Here is an 11211-nt window from a genome sequence, read left to right as displayed (position 1 = left end):
GAGAAGAGAAATCCAGGAAGAAAGCTCTGGGTGAGAATGCAACCTTCTTCATGGCCTGAGGAACAAAAGTATAGACAACAACAACACAAAAAAAAGCTTTGAATAGGAATAAAAATGCAACTCCTCACATATTGTGTTGTTGAAATGCAGACAAAAGAAGTGTAATCAAATGCTGTGTAAAGTACAAAAGAATAAATTCTATTGCATAAAGCTGGAAGTGGCTAAAGCTCAAGCAACATGTATAATATATAACAACTCTTTTTTCAATTGGGAAATTTGGTTTGTGGCCATTATGACGATGGTCAGACGATAAATTTCATCCAGATACTACAGAGACCAGAGGAGAAGTGCTGAGAATTTGCATTGCCGTAGAGGAACATTTAAATATGTTTTATAATCTGAAAAGGGGTCGCCTTCACCCAGGAAGGGAAATGCTTAATAAATGTCTATTCCTCCTCACCTCAAGCTGAACTGAAGTTTGGGGTCTAACACACAAAAATTTGCAAAAAAAAAAAAAAAATGCTTTTTTAATTTCAGATATTATCACAATTACTCATCAGCAGATTAGATATGCGATCCTCCTGCCCTTGGATAGCTGACAAAGAGTTGGTTAATCAACACCAGTTGGTTATAAGTTAACATGCCAGCTAATGTTAGGTTTAAATGTCCTAAAATAAAAACAAAAAAAAAAATATTACATCTCACACACTACCTCTGATGAACACTTTGACTACATTCTCACAGCGTATGAGACTTTATTCACTAAATGTTCAACACAGCTGCATCCACTTAAAAAACAGTTTCACTAACCCCGGCTAACAGCAGCTAACAGCAGCTAACAGAGGCAAAAAGAGCAGGACTTACCAACAGGAACATTCAGGATATCCTCAACAGCTCACCTCAGTATCAGTGACATCACACACAAGTGAAATTCACTGACTCATCGACCTGTTTCGGACTTCTTTTACAAAGTTTTATAGCCTCCTCCAGAATAAAATAGAGGCGGACGATTCTCACCCAGCATTGACAGCTGAGGTAAACAGTGGACTAACAGCCTTTCACTCATATGGAAAAATCTACTGAATCTACTGAAGAAAAGATGAAAATTTTAAGTGACTCAAGGTTAAAAACAAGATACCACAAAACATTTAAATGACTGTTAACTGAGTTGTTTGGTGTATGCGTGTCTTATTTTCTGATGTTCTGATAATTTTTGACAATATTCAAATAAAATATAGTGTGTACAAAAATGTTTTTTTAGCACACATAGTAATAGAAACACATACAGTCTAAATTACATATTTTTGATCTTTCTAAGCAAACTAAAACATGATTGCCCTATAGAAGCTACCATAGCTGGGTTTATGCATTGGAATTGGGTGGGATAAGAAAACAGACCTTGGTTGACTGCAATCTGCAATTTACTGACATCTAGTGGTAAAAATTTTAGTGTAACCTTAATGCCTTTGGATTTTATCCTGTTCCCTATGCGCCTTACCTTGACAGGTGACTTGAAGGACACCGACTGTTGCCCATGGCAACAGCCTCCAGTAAAACAATAGTGACCCAGTGTAACAGAAGGCTTCAGGTACACAACAGGAGCCCAGTATGACGACCTCTCATTCAAACTTCCCAGATCCAAATCTGGTTCAGTGTTCAGAGGTGGCACAGGAAAAGCCCAATCTGTGCAACAAGAAGGCTCTGCTGCCAGTGGGATACCACAGGATGGCCAAAGAGTTCCTGTCAGAAAAATTTCTACCAACAAAACGAGAACCTATAAAATATTAGGCTTGTGGTTTTAATGTTTTAGCTACTCTGGAGGACCCTTTATCCTTTAACCTATGAAGCACAAAGTCTTTTTTCATAAAGATAACTTATGGGGAAATGTTTGCATACGTGCATTCTCTTATAGAATATAGGTTATATTACCAGTCGTGACAAATGTGCTTTTCTTATTGCTTTCCTGTCCTCCTGAAGTTTTGTCCTTCTCCAGAGCAAGCTGCGTGTGGTCAAAAGCGTCTTCAGCCCGAATGTTTATATTTCAGCATTTGGCCTGGATCCCAAAAATATTTGAAGCAGAACTTGAGGAGCTCATGGGAGCTGCCAAAGAAATTGCAAAAGTTGTTGCAAATGACTTATGATCGCACACCCTCTCAGTGTTTGCTGTGTATGTGCTACAGTCTGTATTATGTGGTTTATTTCAAATTGCTAAGATATTACTTTCAAGCTGACAACACAGAGAAGTCTTTGGCAGAGAAATACGACAGGATGAAATTGTGCCTGCTTTTAGTCTCACAGCACTAAATATACTATGAAGAGGGTATAATGATGTAAGATAGAGGTCTCATTGGACGACCACTTCCAGCTCAATCTCAGAGTCACCATTTAAAGATAATAAATCTGAACAGTAGTGTCCACTGTGTATGAGCACATTTCACAATGGTTGGGATGAATATAAACAAACAGATGAGCTTTATTTATATTTTATAAAAATCTGCATTGATGCAAAAGTCCTGTTTTAAAAAAAAATAATGCATACTATCTCCATATGTCTGCATCTTTGGGTTTCCCCCCTTAGAGGTCACTGTTTGTAAAGTGCAAGCAAAGGCAACTGCTTTTGTTTCTTTAATGGCCCCAAAACAAGGAAATCAGACAAACTTCCATCTTTTAACATCTAGATAACAGAAATGACGTCCATGCTGCAGTCAGAAAAACTGAGGTAAGTAGAACTACTTCTCTGACACAGCTTATCATTGAATATATTATAAACCTTGTTTGTCTCGTTATCACAGGCAATCATGAGTTTAGGAGAAAGAAACTTTGTTCCTCTCATATAAATGCACTGTGCTTATCCTTATTATATACACTGGTGTGTTACACCATGTTTTTCATTTTTTGTCTATTTTTATTATGTATTTGTAATCTCAGGGGGGTTTCTTGCCTTGTGTGTTTGTTTGTTTGTTTTTTCACCATTAATTGAAGGTTACCAAGGCAACCAGAACCTGGATTCAAAGTCATGTGGGATGAGCGAGTTGCTTCCAGTTTGTACGCAGCTTAACAGACTGACAAAACAATACAAATTTCACTCACCGAAAATGTCTGCATCACACAGCAGGACGTAATATTTGCGAGTTATTGTTTTCTAAATGCTTGAAGAGACTCCAACACAGACACAATGGATGAGTCCAGTTTAATATCTGGAAATAGTAAATAGGTCCTAGCAGATTGACCTATTAAGAAACTATTTATTTCTGCTTTAAATATGCTACTTAATGCTATAGATGTCTGCTATGTTAAAATGGACCAATGGGACTGATTTTCTTTACATTCTTTAGGAGCTTGCTGCAAGTGGCTCCTAAAGAAACTGCAGTTTTTTGCCACTTTGGTTTTCACGTTGATTGCAGGCTAACACCATCATTATGCTACACCTCTAGTGTTTGTGTGAATAACTGATTTTTCACATGGGTCCTAGTTTTTGTCCTATCTTAGCAAGCTGAATCTCCCAATGCTTTTCATTTATTTTAAATCAGAAACATTCACATTGGCAAAACACATGAGGGTAGGTTATCAGACACTGAAAAGAAGATAACACTATTCATACATGTGAGGGCATTTGGGAGAAGTGAACACATCAGGGTAACAAGACTCAGGTGACAGTAATCAAAAAAAATGGGGAAAGGCAGAAACACTGATGACCTCAACATAGGATAGCTCACACAAGAGGATAAGACAGAAAATACTGATGCAACAAATTAAGTAACACAAACTAAAGACTCAGAAATACTCAAGATAACATGAAGATCAACAAACTAAACTTAAACACAAAGCAACAAACTCAATTTAGTTAAAAAAAATAAATAAATAGTCAGACCCAGGATAGTGTAATGTTGTTTCAGGATGTCCCATCGTTTCAATAAATATGACTACTACATCGAGAGAAATCTTCAAGCAAGCCTTTGTTTATCTCCATTAAAAGAGTTAAACATGCCTTCTTTGATAAATACTTAATGTTTTTGCACTTCACTCACTTTCTCCATCAAATATTAGCACAAAGATGAACAAACTTCTTAGATTTCAACCCAAGATTCAGTCGTCTTCTGTTTGTTTTAAATATACATTTCATCAAATGGAAAAACATCTTGTGTATGATTTTGTCACCATAATTCAGGCTTGTCAAATGGAATCTTGTAGATCTGTACTAAAGTTTAAAACCTTTTTAAAATTCAGTTTTATGAGCAGTGAGTGGATGAACAGGATTTGTTTGTTATGGGGTAAACAAGCACCAAATAAATTCGCAAGTGGTAATTCTGCACTCTGATGTCAATGCACCTCATTAGCAGAACTCTGCAGGGCATCGAAACAGTACGCAGCCACTCATACCAATCGACTGCCAAGACTTTACATAACAGTGCTGGCTTGCATAGATTTAAATGTATTTATTGTCAGATTCTTTGACAGCTGGGGAAACATGTCAAGAGTCAGAGGCCTAATCTCTTCTTGTCAAATGACATTTGTGTTTTTCTGTTGGATTATAAAGTAATTTATTTAAAAAAAAAATCTTTGCAGAAAAAAAAATTGACAAGGAATTACACAATTACCCTTCAAAGGCTGTAGCACAAGTAAGGAAACTTATTAATACTGGAGTTAGGCAATTAGAGTGGAATAAATCATGCGGACTGCAGGCAGATTGATTCAGTGTGCGTGCATGTTGGTTGGAAAAAAGTGTGTCTGTCTGTTTGCAGCGGGGTCATGGGGCTGACTTTGTAAGGAGCACAAGATAATTGTTTGTGTGTGTGTGCACGTGTTCAGGGAGGGCGGCATGACTAAGCAAATGTGAACGCCTCTAATCCAGTTTTCCACTTAGTAAGTTATTATCCTTCACCTTGGAACGGGAACAGACACATTTTTCACTGCCTGATCCAGCTTGAAGAAGCAACACAGTGACCATGGCAGCCAGAGACCGCAAGACTCCCTCCATCAAATGAAAAATAAATAAAAATAAGATTGAAGCTCTCACTGGGGAAATGTCTAAAACAATGAGTGCCTTTTTAATATAAAAAATTGTAACGTCGTCCACCTTCAGCGTCTTGCTAGAATCGACATTCAATCTGAACTCCTCTTTAAAATGACCACGCAGACAAGAGGGGTCAACTTCACGGACTTTACTTAGGCTGCTGAGAAAATAACATAAAATGCCTTTAGAAGCAATGAACAAAAATGAATGCTAATCATGAAACAAGAATACACAAATTAGTTTAAAAAGTCGAGTGTTGATTCTGGGAATCTGGGACTAAATCTGGGACTCTCTGCCATTTGACCTTAGAACTGAAGAAGCTTCTCGGATGAGAGGTGAAACGTCTTCAAGCAACTTAAAGAAGTCCAGACGCTTTTCTTTGAAAGCTCCTTTGACAATGAACAAAAAGAAAAAAAATACACAATACCAGTGCAAAATAACTTGGCTAGTTTGGCTCAAATACTTGTTTGTTCATTACCAGGAAGAAACCAGAATTACAAAACGACAATGCCTTTAAAGACCATCTTAAGTCAAACAATGGCAATTACAGCAGAGAGCAGGAGATGCTTTTCCCCAAACAATGACAGACTCTTTTTGATGACCTCATGGAACAGAGACAGATTTGCAAACATGTTATCCCAAGTCATGTCAGAAGATGGTACTAAAGAGCAAATCCTCTCAGGGGGAACGTTTATCTAGCGATAAGGTGCAACAGAACAAAAATCTTAAGTAAATAGGTAAAATAAAGGATCTAAACTGATTCAGCAGAAACAGATTAGTCCACACATCCTTCTTCCTTCTCAAATTCTACATCAGGGATGCCAAATGGTATCCAGGCATGCCTTAGAATTTTGTGTCAAGTAAACATTATTCGAAGAAAATATACGAATACAGGAAACTGATAGAGAAACAATCCTTTAAAGGCAAAGAAGCAGCAAAGAAACACTGGACTTTTTTAACTAATTTGTGTATTCTTGTTTCATGATTAGCATTAGCATTCCTGCCCCAAGTGGAGGAGTTCAAGTATCTCGGGGTCTTGTTCGCGAGTGATGGGAGAAGGGAGCCGGAGATCGACAGACGGATTGGGGCTGCAGCTGCAGTAATGCGGACGCTGCACCGGTCCGTCGTGGTGAAGAGGGAGCTGAGTGTAAAAGCAAGCTCTCAATTTACCGGTCGATCTACGTCCCTACCCTCACCTATGGCCACGAGCTGTGGGTAGTGACCGAAAGAACGAGATCGCGGATACAAGCGGCGAGAAATGAGCTTCCTCCGAAGGGTGGCTGGCCTCTCCCTTAGAGATAGGGTGAGAAGTTCGGCCATCCGGGAGGGGCTCAGAGTAGAGCACGCTGCTGCTCCACATCGAAAGGAGCCAGCTGAGGTGGTTCGGGCATCTGGACAAGGATGCCCCCTGGGCGCCTCCTGGGCGAGGTGTTCCAGGCATGTCCCACCGGGAGGAGGCCCCGGGGCAGACCCAGGACACGCTGGAGAGATTATATCTCTCGGCTGGCCTGGGAACGCCTTGGTATTCCCCCGGACAAGCTGGAGGAGGTGGCTGGGGAGAGGGAGGTCTGGGCCTCTTTGCTTAGGCTGCTGCCCCCGCGACCCGACCCGGACAAAGCGGATGAAGATGGATGGATGGATGGATGGATGATTAGCATTAATTTTCTTCAGCAGTAGTGCTAAGTTTGACTTAGTCATATTTGATCTCTGATCATCATTTTAATTTTTCTTATATAGTGCCAAATACCAACAAAGACCCCACAGTAACACAGCCAAAAACCCCAACCATCAAATGGCCCACTGTGAGCAAGCATTTGCAAGAGTGGGAAGAGAAAACTCCCTTTTAACAGGAAAAAACTTTGGCAGACCCAGGCTCAGGGAGGGGCAACCATCTGCCGCTATCACTTGGGGATGAGGGGAGGAAGACAGAACACACTGATGTCGTTTACTTTGGGCGTCGCCCAGCAGCTTCTCAAATCTCTTCTGCATCCTTACAAACAAAATTTCGATATGGGTCAAACTTGTTTGCCTTATATTATCATGAAAGGGGCTACTCCACACACTGTCATCATGGCTCTGTTTGTGTCATTGAGCATACCTGTTCACTAATTATTGATGTAGACCTGGAAAACTCCACACAGAAAGGCCCCCAGACAGATGATGTATTCGAACCCAAGACCTGTTATTAGTACGCCCCCTATAACTATGCTGGATTTTGCAGGAATGTTGGCGTACTGGTCAAACTGCGATACTACATTCATCAAATTGCAAAGTGCATTACTATATACGATGTGGCTGTAGCTCAGGAGATAGAGTAGGCCATCCATTAACTGGAAGCTTTCACATTGAGAACGGGATCGAAACACAAAGTATCCTTCAGCGACCCTAACCCCAAGTTTCTCTCCATTGGAGTTGGTGTGATGGCTAAGGAGAGAGGCTGAGAAGCGGGCAGGTGATCCACTATAATGTGTGTGATATTGAAAGTCCTAAATAAGCAAGCATTTCAGTTAGTTTCTGTGAATTTTTAAATGAAGTAAAGTAGGCCTGTCTCAATTTTCACAGCCTCGGAGGGGCTGGTAGAGTTTTTAGTGTTATGTATTGAAAACTATTATCTCTATGTGTGTATTATTTCTCGTATTTTACCAAACATTTTATTTTTATTTTTGCAAAAACATCAATTTAACCATCACCAAAGTGATGGCTACATATAAAATAAGGTTAGATAAACTTTAAAGTTAAATAAAGTAACTGTGTGTGTAGAGCTCACCCAAGATAGATAAAACTTAAAAAAAAAAAAAAAGATTTACTACTGCTCACATTATTTATGCAAGATTTCAAATATTTTATTTGAAAATCCAAAGACACTCCGGCTCCTACAGCATGCTAAAATGGCCACTCATTGTAGCTTATTTCAAATTCGTCAAACAAGTCAAGAGATGCGGGCTCGCTTTCATCAAGAATTTCTTGAAGTGGATCAACGTTGTCAGACTCCACATGCTGAATTAATGAACCTGTAGGTTCTGATTCGATTTCTCTTCCATTGGTGGCTGCGTTGTCTTCTTGGATCGAGTGTTTTAATTCAGACGACGTAGTCACATGGCCAAGCATTTCTCTGTTCTTTCGAATCTCTGAGATCAACTTTGTCACTTCTTCGGCCTCAGTTTCTTTATCCTTGAACTCCTTCAGCAGCTTTTTGTACTTGGACAATTTTCTCTTATACCCACATGTGAATGGGTGCTGAAATGCTGTCAAGGGCATTTCTGTTGAAGCAGATGGATAAATGTAGCCCCTATAACGCAGGCTTTCCCTTCCAGTCCTCTTTGTATAGACCCCAATACTGCCAGGTGCCGGAGGTCCGCGATATGAAGGCAGGTCAGCCCAAGCTTTTGGCATTTGACATAGCAAATATTTTTTCAATGAAGCTGTGGAGCAATAGTACAGAAATATGGTCAATATATCTCCTCAGATAAATGATAGAAAGTTTGGTTTACTTTTGTTTTTTTGTTGTCATTTTTTTAAAATGCATCACCAGGTTCATATTTTTATTTCATACTAAAATCCAGTAACAAATGCTTAATGTTAAAGTTAAGTTTTTCAAGAATTTCTTCTAAACAAGACTTATGTCAGTTGGCTGAAACCCAGCTAAAACAAACACACACACACGTGTATGTGTACAGATACACCAGTTTGGCTGTTTGTTTGTTTTTTCAGTAAAAATGTTTAAGAATATGGGGTGAAAATTAGTCTTTATTTTTATCTCTACAAATTCAAAGTGCTGCAATCAATAAATCAAATGTGAGAATGACTTCATGAGTGTTCACCAGTACTAACATTTTGAAAGCTCTGTGTTGGTGATCTCCACAGAGAGGCTTAACAGTGTGTCATCTACACAGAATACAACAAACACTGTGCTACAGCAAAGTTACCGCTTACCTGGAGCATCTTGGCCACAAGTTGCTTCCATGAGAGCTGATTTTCCCCCAAAGATGCCCTGCAAAGTGTTAGTTGTGTTTAACAGAAGAGCAGAAGTCACCCAACATCAAAAAATGCGCAATCTGAAATCAGATGTAAACAAACCAGTTGCCTAGCAACAATAGAAACTAATTTATCAACTACAGTCTGAACACTTTTTAGGGAAGTTATTAAGGACTTGGACTAATTTTGTTATTAAACAATCACAGTGCTCTTGGTCAATATAAAATGTTATTAAAGTCAAGCTGAGTATTTAACCTGCCGACGTCATGTGCGCTAACCCTAACCTTAATCCTGGCCTTACCTACTTTGGGAGAGCAAGACCTTACAGGATCTTACAATACCTAAATCTGAAATATCTATAGAGATGATTCACAATATAAAATTCAAATTAAATTAAATTAATTTTTGTCTTTTTATGGATTTTTTTTCCCCCCATACTTTAACAGTACGATTATCATACCTATCAAAAAACGTTTTTGTGCCACTTACAAGAAGATGTATCCACAACATAGACCACGTAATGGTCATTTTGTTGGTTTCAGTCGGTTGTCGTAGTGTAGGACTTACACTGGGTAAAACAAGAATTGAACATGTCACCAATTTTCTAAGTAAATATATTTCTAAAAGTGCCATTGACATCAAATTCTTACCAGATGTGGGTAAAAACCCATCAAATCCACAAATGCAAAAAGGTCAGACCATAGATGTCCATAAATTGAGTTATGCGTAATAATGAGAAATGTCAGGTAAACTGTATCGAAGCTATAAACAGGTGCAAAAAAGACATAGAAAGTCATTGCACCACTTAAGATATATCAGTAATTAGAAAGAAGTCTGGCATTTAGTGTAAACTGATTTCAGTTGGTTCAGTCCCAAATGATGGACAATCCAAGGACCACTTGTAGAGAGCTACAGAAAGACCTGGAATCAACAGGTACAATTGTTTCAAAGAAAACACACAATGCACTCAACCAACATGGCCTCTATGCACGCTCTACTGGCCGGATGAGACCAAAACTGAACTCTTTTGATGTCCTCATACACACTATATTTGGAGGTGAAAAGGTACTGCATATGACCTGAATAACACCAGACCAACAGGTCAGTTTGAAGGTGGGATCGTGCTGTTTTTCATTATATAACACTGGCACGCTTCATATAAAGGAGGGAAGGATGACTGGAAAAATGTATCACGACATTCTTGATTAAAAAAAAAAAAAAAAAAAATTCTGCCATCTACCCAGATGGTGAAGATGAAACAAGAGTGGACTTTTCAGCAAGACAATGATCCCAAGCACACAGCCAAGGAAACTCAACTGGTTTCAGAGAAAGAAAATAAAGTTGCTACAAAAGAAAATATGTCTTCAGATATTTGTTGGCCTAGTCATGACACATCCGTGGTGTTTGCATTTCAGTATTCTTTACCTCGGACATGTCTCTGAGCGCTTGCACTTCTGGGAACTCAGGGTAAGACAACGTTGAAGGATAATGGGTTCCTGGGAGCGTCACGTTTGAGTCTTCTCAAATCTTCAGCAGCTATTTTGCATCTTTTTTCTTGTGATCCTGTTGACTTCTTGGAACAAAACACCTGATGATCATGCCCTAATATCTTAGTAATTTCAAGAGTGCTGCATCCGCCTGAAAGTCTTTTTTAATTTTCTTGCCTTTTAGAGTCCGTCAGATCTCTTTTCTTAAGCTCATTTCACCAAATGTACTCATATGTCATACCAGCCCTCTGCATGTGCTCCTACACTACATCCATGAATCTTTTCTGCAATCTTCTAACTTTAACTTCTTCTAGCTCCTCTCTAATTTTATCATCTAAACTGCTCAGCCCAAGCTGTCATCAGATACAATAATCTCTAATCTCCTCCATCCTGGTCACCACCAATGAAAATCGTAGCAACTTAGATTCTGCAACTTCCAGCTCGGCCTGTTGTCTTTTTAGATTAGATTAGATTAGATAGAACTTTATTAATCCCTCGGGTGGGTTCCTCTGGGAAATTCGATTTCCAAAAAAGCACAGCACCAACAGAAGTTACAGAGTTACATAAATACAGAGACAATATAAATAAAATATACGAAGGGGATAAATAGGAATAAAAAATAAAAATACAAGTGAATTGCACATTTCAAGTATTGAGGTCAATTGCACTGTTGACTATTTACAAAAGTATTGCACAAAAGGTATTGCACAGTGAGGTGAAGAGGCACTACAGCTT

General features: G+C 38.9%; 1 protein-coding gene across 2 annotated transcripts in view; it reads right to left on the bottom strand.

Annotated features, from left to right (window-relative positions):
• Nucleotides 1-7835: 7835 nt before the first annotated feature.
• LOC106632641 overlaps nt 7836-11211 on the bottom strand; it is a 24453-nt gene continuing 21077 nt past the window's right edge. The window contains exons 1-3 of one of the 2 annotated variants that reach the window (XM_014330909.2): nt 9479-9532; nt 8948-9005; nt 7836-8436 (exon numbers count right to left, since the gene is read on the bottom strand). In XM_014330909.2, coding sequence (XP_014186395.1) covers nt 7898-8436; nt 8948-9005; nt 9479-9517 — 636 coding nt within the window. In that variant the 5' untranslated portion in view covers nt 9518-9532 and the 3' untranslated portion in view covers nt 7836-7897. Of the gene's footprint in view, nt 8437-8947; nt 9006-9478; nt 9533-11211 lie in introns of those variants that run through there. The other variant, XR_006054073.1, reaches the window with a different exon arrangement.

This window comes from Haplochromis burtoni, unplaced genomic scaffold, assembly GCF_018398535.1.
Source record: "Haplochromis burtoni strain Fernald_Lab_line unplaced genomic scaffold, NCSU_Asbu1 Contig_17, whole genome shotgun sequence".
NCBI classification, from domain to species: Eukaryota; Metazoa; Chordata; class Actinopteri; order Cichliformes; family Cichlidae; genus Haplochromis; species Haplochromis burtoni.
The sequence above is the reverse complement of the archived record's forward strand: the minus strand, read 5'-3'. Positions and strand labels throughout refer to the sequence as shown.